At 46.5% G+C, this 15,330-nt stretch overlaps 2 protein-coding genes across 2 annotated transcripts in view; both read right to left on the bottom strand.

Annotated features, from left to right (window-relative positions):
- The window catches only part of MAML1 (mastermind like transcriptional coactivator 1), a 60,082-nt gene that overhangs the window by 29,491 nt on the left and 15,261 nt on the right, over positions 1 to 15,330 (bottom strand). The window lies entirely within an intron of this gene.
- CANX (calnexin) overlaps positions 522 to 15,330 on the bottom strand; it is a 63,343-nt gene continuing 48,534 nt past the window's right edge. The window contains exon 14 of the mRNA XM_060415346.1: positions 522 to 15,181. Coding sequence (XP_060271329.1) covers positions 15,147 to 15,181 — 35 coding nt within the window. The 3' untranslated portion in view covers positions 522 to 15,146. The remainder of the gene's footprint in view (positions 15,182 to 15,330) is intronic.

The raw sequence follows: 15,330 nt of genomic DNA on the forward strand, positions 1-15,330 counted from the left end.
GGAGGCCGTCTCTGGGGTCGCAGAGAGTGGGACACGACTGAAGCGACTTAGCAGCAGCAGCAGGGGTGGAAAGGGGGCGGGGTGGGGGGCGCAATGGCTGAGGGGTGCAGGCTTCTGTCTGCAGGGATAACATGTTCTCAGGTTGACTGTGCTGATGGTCACACTTAGGCACGATTAATTACTGGGAATAAACTAAAAATTACTGAACTGTACACTTTAAATGGATGCTATGTAAATTATGTCTCAATAAATGTTTTTAAAAAGCGGAGGAAAGAAACTGCTTGATAGCCAGAGAGGGTCAAAGGAGGGTTATTTTACAGTAATACTTGAGCTCACTTAAAGAACAGCAGATAACCAACCACTCATTGATTAGACTAGATCTCTCTGATGGCCTCTGGAACCCTGTTCTAAGAATTCAGTCAGGCATAGGAATATGACTATGCAAAAATGTATCATGATATCTTTTCCTTCCTCAGCTCTTCGTGAAGCCTCCTCTCAGACAACCACTCCGCCTTCCTGCATTTCTTTTTCTTTGGGATGATTCTGGTCACTGCCTGCAGCATAATGTTACTAATCTCCCTCCGTGGTTCTGTGGGCATTCTGTCTCTACCAGATCTCATCCCTTGAATCTATTCATCACTTTCACTGTATAATCATAAGGGTCATACCTGAATGGCCTTCTGGCTTCCCCTACTGTCTTCAATTTAAGCCTGGATTTTGCAATAAGTAGTTGATAATCTGAGCCATCAGATCCAGGTTTTGTTTTTGCTGACTGTACAGAGCTTCTCCATCTTTGACTGCAAAAACTGTGATCAATCTGATTTCGGTGTTGACCGTATGGTGGCATCCATGTGCAGAGCCGTCTCTTGTGTTGTTGGGAAAAGGGGTTTGCTGTGACCAGTGTGCTCTCTTAAGAGAACTCTGCATTTGCCCTGCTTCATTTTGCACTCCAAGGCACAATGAGAGAAGCAAAAAGCAAAATGAGAAGAAGAAAAAGGGAAGGGTGAAAGGGAAAGACATACTGAACTGAAAACAGAGTTCCAGAGAATAGAAAGGAGAGATAAGAAAGCCTTCTAAAATGAACAATGCAAAGAGATAAGAGGAAAACAACAGAAAGGGAAAAACTAGAGGTCGCTGCAAGAAAACTGGAGATATCAAGGGACCATTTTATGCAAGGATGGGCATGGTAAAGGACAGAAATAGTAAGGACCTAACAGAATCAGAAGAGATTAAGAAGAGGTGGCAAGAATACACAGGAGAACTATACTAAAAAGGTCTTAACAACTGCGATAACCACAATGGTGTTATCACTCACCTAGAGCCAGACATCCTGGAATGAGAAGTCAAGCAGACCTTAGGAAGAAGCATCACTATGAACAAAGTTAGTGGAGGTGATGGAATTCCAGCTAAGCTATTTCAAATCCTAAAAAATGATGCTGTGAAAGTGCTGCACTCAATATGCCAACAAATATGGAAAACTCAGCAGTGGCCCCAGAGCTAGAAAAGTTCAGAAGATCAGTTTTCATTCCAATCCCAAAGTATGTCAAGGCTGTATATTATCACCTTGATTATTTAACATATGCAGAGTACATCGTGCAAAATCCCGCCTGGATGAAGCACAAGCTGGAATCAAGATTGCAGGAGAAACATCAACAACCTCAGATACACAGATGACACCACTCTAATGGCAGAAAGCGAAGAGGAGCTTCAGAGCCTCTTGATGAGGGTGAAAGAGGAGAGTGAAAAAGCCGGCTTAAGGCTCGGCATTAAAAAAACTAAGATCAGGGCGTCCAGTCCCATCACCTCATGGCAAATAAAGAAACAGTGGAAGCAGTGACAGACTTTCTCTTCTTGGGCTCCAAAATCACTGCAGATGGTGACTGCAGCCATGAAATTAAAAGACACTTGCTCCTTGGAAGGAAAGCTATGACCAACCTAGACAGAACATTAAAAAGCAAAGACATCACTCTGCCGACAAAGGTCCGTCTAGTTAAAGCTACGGTTTTTCCAGGGGTCATGTACGGATGTGAGTGTTGGAACACAAAGAAGGCTGAGCACCAAAGAATTGATGCTTTTGACCTGTGGTGTTGGAGAAGACTCTTGAGAGTCCCTTGGACTGCAAAGAGATCAGACCAGTCAATCCTAAAATAATCAACCCTGACTATTCATCGGAGGACTGATGCTGAAGCTCCAATACTTTGGCCACCTGATGCAAGAGCCAGCTCATTGGAAAAGACCGTGAAGCTGGGAAAGATTGAAGGCAAAGGAAAAGGGGGTGGCGCAAGTTGAGGTTAGATTGCATCATCAACTCAAAGGACACGAATCTGAGCCAACCCCAAGAGACAGCGAAGGACAGGGGCGCCTGGCGTGCTGCAGTACATGGGACGGCAGAGAGCTGGACACAACTCAGTGACTGAACAACAATCGTGACAACTACTAGAGTACGAACACCATGACCGTTCCGTCTGTGGGGAAATTCTGTAGGAGCTCAGGACTTCCCTAGTGGTCTAGTGGCTGAGAATCTACCTGCCAATGCAGGGAACATGGGTTCTATCCCTGGTCCGGGAAGATTCGACATGCCAAAGAGCAACTAAGCCTGCACACCACAACTGTGAGCCCAAGCTGTAGAGCCCGTGTCTGCAACAGGAGAAGGCGCCACAACGAAAAGCCTGGTCACCATAACCAGACAGCAGCCGTGCAAAGCAGCAAAGACCCAGATCAGCCAACAATAAATAAATAAACTTAGAAAAATTTAAAAAATAAACCAATGCTATGACCTTGGCCAAGCCCTCCACCTGGATTCTTACGCTATTTGGCCTTTCAATGAGATCCTGGCTCATTCAATTACCATCTTATTCTCTATTTGCTATTCATTTCCCTCCTTACCAGTTCCTTCCTCCCCTAAACACTGACGAGTGCTCAGCACCTGCAATCTTTTAAACTCCACCCTACTCTACACACCATGAGCACAGTGTTAAGCGCACAGGGAGGCTGAGTTTGAACGCTGGTTCGGCTGCTTAAGTGCTGTATGCCCACACGCAAATTATCAAACATCCCGAGAAGATTTGGTTCCTCATGTAAAAAACAAGGGCAGGGGGGTGAGTGCTGGGAAGAGCCACTTCTGGAGGGTGGGAGGAGCACCACTGCCTCTTACTGAGCTTCTTCAGAGACCAGACTCCATTTTGCCATACTCACCAAGGTGACCTCCTGGTTCTTAAATCCAAGCAACACTTTTCAAACTGTGTTTACTTGGCCTTTTTGAGGCCCTGAGCTCCGAGCGCCGCTAAACTTCTTCCTCCCTTAAGGCCCATGCAACCAACCGCTCTGGACCTGCTCCTGTCCCCAAGGGCACTCTCTGCAGGCTGCTCCGGCTCATGCCTGCTCCTTCAGTGATGACAGCCGCAGGACGTGCGTCCCCCTTCACTGTTCTCATCTCCCCAGGCAAGCCCATCCACAGCCTGAAACCTGGCACAGAGCAGGCACTCCAGTATTTACCAAGTGAACATTTCCCGAATCATCATCTTTGCGACCAGCCCTCTGTCCTGTGCCCTGCGTAGATGGAAACCGGTAATGTCCACATGGAAATTAGATAGGCCATCCTCCGAGATCAACTCTTTGCCTTCTCCCCAACTCAGCCCCTCCCCTTCTTGCCCCCTGACTCGGTGCATGACTGAAATCTTGACCTATCAGATGATTAGGGCTAGATTTCTGTTGACTTATCTTTTTAATCTCTCTAGTGATGAGAGATGCCCCATGCCACCTCCATCGCAGTTCTTTTATTTTTCCCCCCAGACTACTGAAGTAACTTCATGCTGATCTGTTTCTATTCTCCCAGTCTAACCCACTCTTAATACGTTCAACATGATCTCTAAAAACACATATTTTAACCATTTAAAATTAGCTACTTCCCTATCACTTAGGCATGAAGTTCCAATTCCTTAAGCTAGCATGCACAGGCCTGTTTGATCTGATCCCAGTAACCTTCTCTGTTTAATCTCCTGCTAGTACTTTGAAGCCTGGACTTAAACTGAACTCCTTTCAGGACTGAGAATGTATCTCTGGCCTGGGAACCTCCTACTAGTAACATTTAGCTCAAACATCAACTCCTGCAGTACGTTTTCGCTGGCCACTTCCCCCGAACTTGGCCAAGTTCCTATGCTGCCCCCTAGCGCCCTGACAAAACTCTGCATTTCCACTCCGCGACCCGTCACACTGTGAACACTCGCTGATCTGTGTCTCTGCATCTCCCTCCACCCACGGAGGGCAAGAGCCCTGCCCCTTTCATCTGCAGTCCCAGACCCAATGCTCAGCAAGTTACAGGTACCCAGCGAGCATTTCCAGAAGGAACCCGCCCAGCTTCCCCATCACTTCCGTTCAGTCTTACTCTACTGGTTCTTTAGCCCCCTGGATATCTGCCCTTCAGTTTCGTGGGCTCTCTGCCCAATAATGGGTACGAGTTCACTTAATCTCCACAAGTGGAGATTAATCTCCACTTAATCTCTATGTCATGGACTTAGTGCGAATGGAAAGTGAGTGCTGAACCAGGATTTAAACACAGATCTATCCGATTTAAAACTTAACCTCAAAACTTAACATACACCCATGGCTGATTCATGTCAATGTGTGGCAAAAGAACTACAATATTGTGAAGTTAGCTTCCAATTAAAAAAAAAAAAAAAACTTAATGTCTTTACTTATCAATGCTCTGCTTTCCCGCTCCTCTTAGAGGGAAACATCTCACCTTGCAAAGATTAACTTCCTTCAGCTGCACTGTCTTACTTTTTCTGGACCTGCCTCATCTGAGACTTTCTCCCTTCAAATTCTTCCCCTTTCCATCTCAGGAAAAATTTAATGTTGTTGGTTAGTTGCTAAGTCTTGTCTGATTCTTTTGCAACCCTGTGGTATATCCTATGCCGCCTCTGTCCAATGGATTTCTCAGGCAAGAATACAGAGTGGGTCGCCAGTTCCTTCTCCAGGGCATCTTTCCAACCCAGGGATCAAGCCTGTGTCTCCTGCGTTGTCAGGCGGGTCTTTCCACTGAGCCTAGAGCAGTGGTTCTCAGTGTAGTCCCAGATCAGTAGCGTCACCCAGGAACCTATCAGAGACGCAAACTCTGAGGCACTGACCTGGGTTAATGAGACCCACTGAATGAGAAGTGTGGGCGTGGGCTCAGAAACGGTTCTAACAAGGCCGCCAGGTGTAAGCACGTGAAAACAAGCAGGTGAAACTAATTTTAACATCTTATTTAACCCACTATATTGCTATTTCAAGTGTGATATTTAAAAGATTTTGCAGAGAACAAGATGGCGGAGGAGCAGGTGGGTGTGGAGTACGTCTCTCTCCACAGATACATCAGGAATACACCTTCAGACACAGAAGAGCAGGCAGAACACCAGCTGAGAATGGACAGGAGTACCTGACCAGTGGAAAAGAATATATAAAACCACGCAAAACTCGGTAGGATGAGGAACTAGGGGGAAACAGAGGAGGGTTAATAGGACTGGACCTGCCCTCGGCAGGTGGGGGAACTGAAGCAGGGGTCCGATCCCCACCTGGGGCAAGTATCCGAGTCAGAGGAGAAACATTTAAGGCTGGGAGTGAAACAGCTCATCTGTGGCAGCCTAAATGGGATGAGAATCAGAACTTGCTGCAGCCATACATACCCCGGACAGGGACGCAGGCCCCCTGGAAGTCTCAGTGGCTGGGAGTTGGCATTTAGGGATTACACAGCAATCCCAGGGGGAGGGCTGCTGTTGACTATGGAGAGACGGACCGAGGGGATGTGAGGGAGGAGATCATGGTGGGAAATGCCTGTGCAGGAAAGCCGGGCAGCCGTGGAAGCAAGGTGACACAGCTGAGTCATGCGTAGGGGGTGGAGCCATCACCATAGTCTCTCTCCCCCCACAGGCAAGCACTGGCCGCTGAACAATAGAGAGGCTGGCCCATCAAATGCCTGACACACAGAACAACAGAGAAGGACCCCACCCAGGGTGCTCCTCTCAGGGGCTGATGTGCCAAACTACAGAGTAGAACCCCACCCAGGATGCCCCCTTAAGTGCCTGACACGCTGATCTACAGAGCAGGACCTCTGAACAATAGAGAGGCGGCCCATCAAATGCCTGACACACAGAACAACAGAAAAGGACCCCACCCAGGGTGCTCCTCTCAGGGGCTGATGTGCCAGACTACAGAGTAGAACCCCGCCCAGGATGCCCCCTTAAGTGCCTGACACGCTGATCTACAGAGCAGGACCTCTGAACAATAGCGAGGCTGGCCCATCAAATGCCTGACACACAGAACAACAGAGAAGGACCCCAGGCAAGGGAGCCCTCTAAGTGCCTGAACGGGAGGAGATATGGAGAAAGGCTGGCCAAAGAGGCCTTCTGATCGCCAGCTACAAGAGGCCTGAAAAACGACTCAGATAGGACCATAATTCCTGGGGCGCAGGCAGTCCGTGTCCCTGCACACTTTGCGCCACCAGGGTTCCCGCAAGCCAAGCAGCTGCGCCACCTTCACACTTAACTCTCACTGGGGCAGAGCTGCCACAGGCAAAAAAAAAAATCTTCCATCTATACACACAGGGTCGCTTCGGTCATGTCCAACTCTTTGCGCCCCTGTAGACTGTGGCCTGCCAGCCTTCTCTGTCAAGAATACTGGAGCGTATTGGCCAATACTGGTTGCCATACCCTTCTAGAGACTCTATTTCCTGCTGCGCTAGCCGCCAACGCCCCTGAGTACCTGGTGCTGCCAGAACCCTTGCGACCCAAGCAGCTGCCCCACCTCCACACCTGGCCCTCACTGGGGCAAACCCAAGCCCTCCACGGCAGCCCCGGGAGCAAACCCCAGTACAAGCCACATGTAGAGGTGAGATAAAACCACAATTGAAACCCAGGGGCAGTGTGGCTAGGGAAGAAGACCTAAAACCTTCCCACCAGCTGTACAAGCTGCAGGTTAAATCCTCACGATCAACTAGGCAGACTCTGTGTCTATGGAATATAGAAAAGGACACTGAGAGCTCCCACAGAAGAAAACCCACTAGTTCTGACAGCTGTGGACACTGGAGGCAAGAACACACAGGAGCAGGACCAGACCAGAATCTGAGCTGTTCCCACAACAGGTCAGAGGTCAGCACAGTACTGGAAGGCATCCTAGGGAGGTGAGATGGGCCGTGACCCCCAGAGAGGGAGAGGACTCTGACAGCAGGGGCGCGAGAAAAACAGTTATTATTCTTATGCTTTCACTTGTTCCGTAGATTCCTTTGGATTCCCCTCCCCTCCCCTGTTGTAGTTGTTGATTTTATTGGCACTATGAAATCTAATTAAGCTTTTAAGCTCTTTTTTTTCCTCACTCACATTTTTTATTGTTGTCATAAACCGCTGCCTCTACACTGGGCTTTCGTAGTTCTGTGGAGTTTTCCTCTTTTTTTCTTTTCTCTTTTTTTAATTTCAATTTTTAAAACCTACTGTTACTCTTTCTACATGTATTCCTCTGCTTTTCCTACTGTTCTCTACCCCTTGCAGCTAATCTCTAATGCGTATAAACCTTGTTTATCTGCCTCTATTTAACTTTGCATATCCTTGCGCTCTTTCTTCCTCTCCTCTCCTCTCCACGTACCTGTTAGCTTTATTTTCACTGTCGTCTTCCCCAGCTGGCACCTCGCTTCAGGTTCGTTCTCCGCTTTGTGCTTTAGTTAGTTTTGCTCTTAACTGGCAGACATGATTTCCAGGTTCCTTTGCTTGCCAGGTCAACCTATTGCACTCCATTTCTGTTGGGCTGCTCTGATGTTGCTTATGGGTGGGTATGCATATGTGCATATTCAGTCACACTTTTTACTGTGGTCATAAACCACTGCCTCTATGTTGGGCTTCTGCAGTTCTGTAGAGTTTACCTCTTTTAATTTTTTCTTTTCTCTTTTTTATAATTTAAATGTTTAATCTTTTAAAACCTATTATACTTTTCCTACATTTATTCTGTTTGCCTTTCCTGCTGCTCCTTCCCCTGCAGTTAGTCTTTAATGTATATAATCTTCTTCATCCACCTCTATTTAACTCTGCATATCTAGTCTTGCTTTCTTTTCTTTCTTTCCTTTTCTCTTAACCTACTTGTTAGTTCTGTTTTCACTGCTTTATTCCCCACTTGGCACCTTGCTTTAGTTTTGTTTTCTGGTTTGTGCCTTAGTTTTGTTAACTGGTAAATATAATTTTTTATTCCCTTTGTTCGCTGGGTCAATCTATTGTACTTGATTTTTGGTGGACTATTTTGACTTTGCTTATGGGTGTATATGTATATGTGTATATTCCATTAATTATTATTTCCCTGATTTTGTAACTGCCATTTGTCTGGGGTTCATCTTTGGTTTCTCGCTTTGGGGTATTTGTGTTCCTCTGAATGCCATAATAAACCACTTGTGGAATCTTCATTCCTACCAGAGATCAAGCCCTGAGCCTTTGGAGTGGGAGCACTGACTCCAAGCCCTAGATTACCAGAGAACTAAGTCTAGGGGGTATCAAATAGTGAGAACCCACACAAAGGAAACCACTTGAACACAAGACCCAGCATCACCCAACCACCAGTAGCACCCTGTGCAGGAAGCCTCATCTAAACAACACACAACACAAAAATACAAACCCAATCATCAGCAGATTAGATTACCAACTCACCCAGCCTTGCCCATCAGAGGAAAAACAAAACAACCTGAAAAAGAATTCAGAATAATGATAGTAAAGATGATCCAAAACCTTGAAAACAGAATGGAGAAAATGCAAGAATCAATTAACAAAGACCTAGAAGAATTAAAGAATAAGCATACAGAGACAAACACCACAATTATTGAAATGAAAAATACTCTGGAAGGAATCAATAGCAGAATATCTGAAGCAGAAGAACAAATCGTGAGCTGGAAGATAGAATGGTGGAAATAACTTCTGGAGAGCAGAATAAAGTGAAAAGAAACTGAGGACAGTCACAGGGACCTCTGACAATATCAAGCACACCAACATTTGAGTTACAGGGGTCCCGGTTAAGAAGAGAAGAAAAAGAAAGGATACGACAAAATTTCTGAAGAGACTGTAGCTGAAAACTTCCCCAACATGGTGAAGGAAATTACCAATCAAGTCCAAGGGGCACACAGAGTCCCATACCGGATAAACCCAAGGAGAAACATGCCAAGACACACACTAATCAGACTAACAAAGACTAAAGATAAAGAAAGAGCAGTGAGGGAGAAGCAACAAGGAGCATACGAGGGAAACCCCAGACACTTAACGGCTGATCTTTCAGCAGAAACTCTGTAGGCCAGAATGGCAGGATATATTCAAAGCCCTGAAAGGGAAAAACCTACAATCAAGATTATTGTACCCAGCAAGGATCTCATTCAAAACTGATGGAGAAATAAAAAGCTTTTCAGACAAGCGAAAGTTAAGAGGATTCAGTACTACCAAGCCAGCTTTACAACAAATGTTAAAGGGACTTATATGGTCAAGAAATACAAGAGAAGGAAAAAGATCTACAAAGTCAACCCCAAACAATTAAGAAAATGGCAATAGGAACATATATATCAATAATTTCTTTAAATGTAAATGGATTAAATGCTCCAACCAAAAGACAGGCTGGCTGAATGGATACAAAAACAAGACCCATATATATGCTGTCGACAAGAAACCCACAAGAAACCTAAAGACATATAGACTGAAAGCGAAAAGATGGAAAAATGTATTCCATGCAAATGGGAAGCAAAAGAAATCTAAGCAGCAACCCTCATATCAGACAAAATAGACCTTAAAATAAAGAAGATTACAAGCGATAAGGAAGGACGCTACATAATGATCAAGGGATCCATCCAAGAGGAAGACATACAACTGTAACTATCTATGCATCCAACATCGGCGCACCTCAACACATAAGACAAACACTAACAGAGATAAAGGGAGAAACGGACAGTAACGCAGTAACAGCAGGAGACTCCACCCCCCCGCTCACACCAGTGGACACACCGAAACAGAAAACCAGTACGGAAACGCGAGTCTTAAAAGATACATGAGATGAGATGGATCTCAGTGACATCTTCAGGACATCCCATCCAGAATACTCCTTCAAGTGCACATGGAACATGCTTCAGAATAGACCACATCTTGGGTCACAAATCAAACCTCAGTAAATCTATGAAAACTGTAATCGTATCAAGCATCTTCTCCCACCACAATGCTATGAGACGAGATATCAATTACAAGAAAATAACTGTAAGAAATACAAACACACGCAGATTAAACAATATGTTTCTAAATGACCAACAGGTTACTGAAGAAATCAAAAGGGAAATAAAATTTCAAGAAACAAACGACAATGAAAACCACGACAACTCAAAACCTATGGGACGCAGCAAAAACGGTTCTAAGAGGGGAGTTTATAGCAATACAATCCTGCCTCAAGAAACCAGAAAAACATCGAAAGGACAACCTAACTTTACACGTAAAACAACTGGAAAAAGAACCAAAAAACCCCAAAATTAGTAGAAGGAAAGAAATCATAAAGATTCAAGCAGAAATAAGCGAAAAAGAAATGAAAGAAACAATAGTAAAAAATTAATAAAACTAAAAGCTGGTTCTTTGAGAAGATAAAATTGACAAACCTTTCGCCAGACTCATCAAGAAAAAGAGAGAAGAATCAAACCAACAAAATCGGAAATGAAAAGGAGCGGTTCCAGCAGACAGTGCAGGAACACCAAGGGCGATGAGAGGCTACTGTGAGCAGCTGTGCGGCACTGGAATGGGCCGCCTGGGAGAGCTGGACAGGCTCTGAGGAAAGCTCACTGTTCCAAGACTGAACCAGGGAGAAACAGAAATTACGAACAACCCAATCACAAGCACTGATACTGAAACTGCGATAAAAAATCTCCCGAAACACAAAAGCCCAAGACGAGATGGCTTCACAGGAGAACTCTATCAAACACTGAGAGAAGAGCTAAGGCCTATCCTTCTAAAACCCTCCAAAAATTGCAGAGGAAGGAACACTTCCAAACTCATTCTACGAGGCCACCATCACCCTGGTAAGACAACACAAAAAAAAACAGACAAAGACAACACAAAAAAAGAAACCTACAGGCCAATATCACTGGACTAGACACACAGTCGGTAAACAATCTGCCTGTAATGCAGCTCAATCCCGCAGTCAGGAAGACGCCCTGGAGAAGGAGATGGCAATCCACTCCAGTATTCTTGTTAAATGTGAAAGTGCTGTCAGAGTGCTGCACTCAATATGCCAGCAAATCTGGAAAACTCAGCAGTGGCCACAGGACTGGAAAAGGTCAGTTTTCATTCCAATACCAAAGAAGGGCAATGCCAGATTGCCCAAACTACCGTTTGAGCATTTGCACTCATCTCACACACTAGTAAAGAAATGCTCAAAATTCTCCAAGCCAGGCTTCAGCAGTACCTGAACCGTGAACTTCCAGATGTTCAAGCTGGATTTAGAAAAGGCAGAGGAACCAGAGATCAAATTGCCAACACCTGCTGGATCATCGAAAAGGCAAGACAGTTCCAGACAAACATCTACTTCTGCTTTACTGATTATATACCAAAGCCTTTGACTCGGTGGATCACAACAAACTGTGGAAAATTCTTCAAGAGACAGGAATACCAGACCACCTTACCACCTTACCTGCCTCCTGAGAAATCTGTATGCAGGTCAAACAGCAACAGTTAGAACCGGATATGGAACAATAGACTGGTTCCAAATTGGGAAAGGAGTATGGCAAGGCTGTACATTGTCACCCTGCTTATTTAACTTACATGCAGGGTACATCATGCAAAATGCCAGGCTGGATGAAGCACAAGCTGGAATCAAGACTGTCAGGAGAAATATCAATAACTTCACATACACAGATGACACCACCCTTACGGCAGAAAGTGAAGGGGAACTAAAGAGCCTCTTGATGAAAGTGAAAGAGGGGAGTGAAAAAGTTGGCTTAAAACTCAACATTCAAAAAACTAATATTATGGCATCAGGTCCCATCACTTCATGACAAATAGATGGGGAAACAGTGGAAACAGTGACAGACTTTATTTTCTTGGGCTCCAAAATCCCTGCAGATGGTGACTGCAACCATGAAATTAAAAGACGCTTGCTCCTTGGAAGAAAAGCTATGACCAACCTAGACAACATATTAAAAAGCAAAGACATTACTTTTCTGACAAAGGTCCATTGAGTCAAAGCTATGGTTTTTCCAGTAGTCATGTATGGAAGTGAGAGTTGGACCATTAAGAAATCTGAGTACCAAAGAATTGATGCTTTTGAACTGCGGTGTTGGAGAAGACTCTTGAGAGTCCCCTGGACTGCAAGGAGATCCAGCCAGTCCATCCTAAAGGAAATCAGTCCTGAAAATTCATTGGAAAGACTGATGGTGAAGCTGAAATTCCAATACTTTGGCCGCCTGATGTGAAGAGCTGACTCATTGGAAAAGACCCCAATGCTGGGAAAGACTGAAGGCAGGAGGAAAAGGGGAAGACAGAGGATGAGATGGTCGGATGGCATCACCGATTTGATGGACATAAGTTTGAGGAAACACTAGGAGTTGGTGATGGACAGGGAAGCCTGGCATGCTGCAGTCCCTGGGGTTGCAGAGTCAGACACGACTAAGCGACTGAACTGAAGTGATGAGTCTTGCCTGGAAACTCCCATGGGTGGAGGCGCCTGGTGGGCTACAGCCGTGGGACTGCAGGGATCTGACACGACTTACCGACCAAACCACCAGACAAGCTTCAAACCAGTCCTCCGGGCCTGGTGGCTGTGGACGCACAGCTGGGCGGCACAGCTCCAGAAACCCGCGCTGAAGCTGTGTCCAGGACAGCACCAAGACAAGGGAGGACTCCTGAACCTGCTGCCTCTTTCTGCCAGCAGGCCCCTTGCTGGACACAAGGCTCCTTCTCACAGCCTGCCTTCCTGTCAGGCACGCTGAACTTCAACACACCAGGCCCTGCAATGACTCTGCACGGGCAGCTACCTGGCTAGGAAGGCTCAACCTTGCCCCTTTCTCAGTTTCTCCCAACTTCCTTCTCGTCTCATTCAGAGTACTCAACCAGAATCTACTGAGCGCTTGCCAAGCCAGCCACTGCCTGGGTCTTGGCAATATAGCAGGGAACGAAACAGACAAATCCCTTGCATTCCTAGAGTCGAAATTCTAATCAACTTGTGCTCCCAAGGAAATAAAGCATAGAAAGGGAGTTTTATGGGGGCTTATGATTTTTTAAATCTGCTCAGTAAAGGCTTCACTGAGTGTTGAGAATTCTGAACTAGAATCTGGAGAGATGAGTGAGTGAGCAGTGCCACCTCCTGGAAGAGTGATGCAGAGGCTGAGCGGGCGTGTGCCTGGTGGTGGTGATGGGGAGCACGGAGAGATGGTGCCAGAAAGGACCGAGGAGGAGGACAGGGAGACAGAGAGGGCACAGGAAGGACAGGGGCACCACACTGCACAGGGTCTGTGGGGTCTGGTTAAAGGCTGGCGAGATGGAAAACCTGTGGCAGGGTCCAGCAGAACAAAATCGTGCTGGCTGCTGGACAGAGACCACAGGAAGAACTGGGAAACAGGAAGAATGGTCAGGAGGCCATGATCCAGGTAGAAGAAGCAATGGCCTAGGGGCGGGCCAGTGGTAAAGAATCCCTGTGCCAGTGCAGGGGACGTGGGCTTAATCCCTGGTCCAGGAAGGGCCCACATGCCCCGGAGAAACTCGGTCTGTGAGCCACAACTCTGGAGCCCGAGCCCTGAAACCCAAGCGCCGTGACTGCTGAGCCCATGCACCCGAGAGCCTGGGCTCCGCAACACGAGCAGCCAGTGCCCTGGGCAGCCCACAGGCTGCAACGAGAGAGCAGCCCCGCTCAGCGGAGCTAGAGAAAACCTGAGCGCAGCGACCGGACCCAGCGCAGCCAGGAATCAGTGAGAATGCTAAAAAATATAAACGTGAAAAGAAACCTCCTAAAGCAGGAACAGTTACCTTTTATTAAGTACATATTCTACGCTAGGCAGAGTAGCTCTGCAAAGCACTTATTATCACCATTTTACACGGAAGGAAACTAAGGCTCAGAAAGGATAAAGACAGCAAGAGGAAGATGAGCAGTAACTGTAACTCAAAAGCAATGGCGCGAGAGTGTGTGTGTGGAATGACCACGGAGCGACAGAGCTCACATCATAATAGCCCTGCTTGTGTCTAGAAGACACAGCAGAGACGCTGGGAAGCGAGCCGCCAACTCCCACCTGCAGCCTCACAGCTCCCGGCTGTGGGCTGGGGCTCACAGCTACAGAACACGCACGCACTCCCCACTCTCCGCAGAACAGACTGCACACGTGCGCTCAAGCTACAGCCCAGAACCCGACCTATGACCAGACTGTCTAATGAGACACTTAGGACGGCAGCGTGAAAGGCTGTACTCTTTTCCTGTGGTTTCCCGCACGTGTCAGCCGGATTCTATGCCAGTGCTCTAGGTGTCTCCTGAGGTGTGCGTTCCGTCTCTTCATCTTCTGGGGACCTGTCTGGCTTTCCTCTGACAAGCTCTTATGCAGACTGACTGCTGTCACTGTGAGGCCCCTCTTCACTGCGGCCTCACACACTGGCTCTCCACGGAGCCTGGAGCATACCGAATCGCGGAGCTACAGCGCTGGTTCTGCTGGGTCTGCAGCTTGGCAGCTGCAGATCTTGGGACTTGTCTGCCTCTGTCACTGTGTGAGCTGATTCATTACAATAAAGCCACTCAATACCCCCTCCCTGCCCCCATATATGTCTCCTAATGGCACTGTTTCTCTGGAGAACCCTAATAACGGAGTCAAGGCTTTTACGATTTGACATGTTTACATCTCCAGGATTTTTCCTCAAAACATCCTTCTTCTATTACATTTTTCCTTTGCAATTAAAATTTTTTTGTTGTGAAAGCTAGCACAGTATATGCATATATGAAGAATAATAGTAAAATGAACACTGTGTATCAACTGCTCAAGTTAAGAAAAAAGAGTCCAGCACTTCAGAATGCTGGCACTCAAAGTATTGTCCCACAAAAGAACGAGCATCACCTGGAAGGCTGAAAAAATGCTCCCTCTCAGCCTCCTCCTCTGCCTTAGAATCTGCGCTGTAACAGGGTCTCCAAGTGATTCCCATGCACACTCAGTCGGAGTTCTCCTTAGAAGCCCGCTTCTCTTCTCCTCAACACTTGCCACAAACAATTAATCCCCTGATTTTGTGTTGATCGCTTTTAATAACAGTTCTACCACCCTCGTGTAATCTATCCCCAAACCACATAGCACCTCGTCTTGGAAATGGAAGGCCAGTGACCACCAGCCGTGCGAGG

Source organism: Ovis aries, chromosome 5 (genome assembly GCF_016772045.2).
Source record: "Ovis aries strain OAR_USU_Benz2616 breed Rambouillet chromosome 5, ARS-UI_Ramb_v3.0, whole genome shotgun sequence".
NCBI classification, from domain to species: Eukaryota; Metazoa; Chordata; class Mammalia; order Artiodactyla; family Bovidae; genus Ovis; species Ovis aries.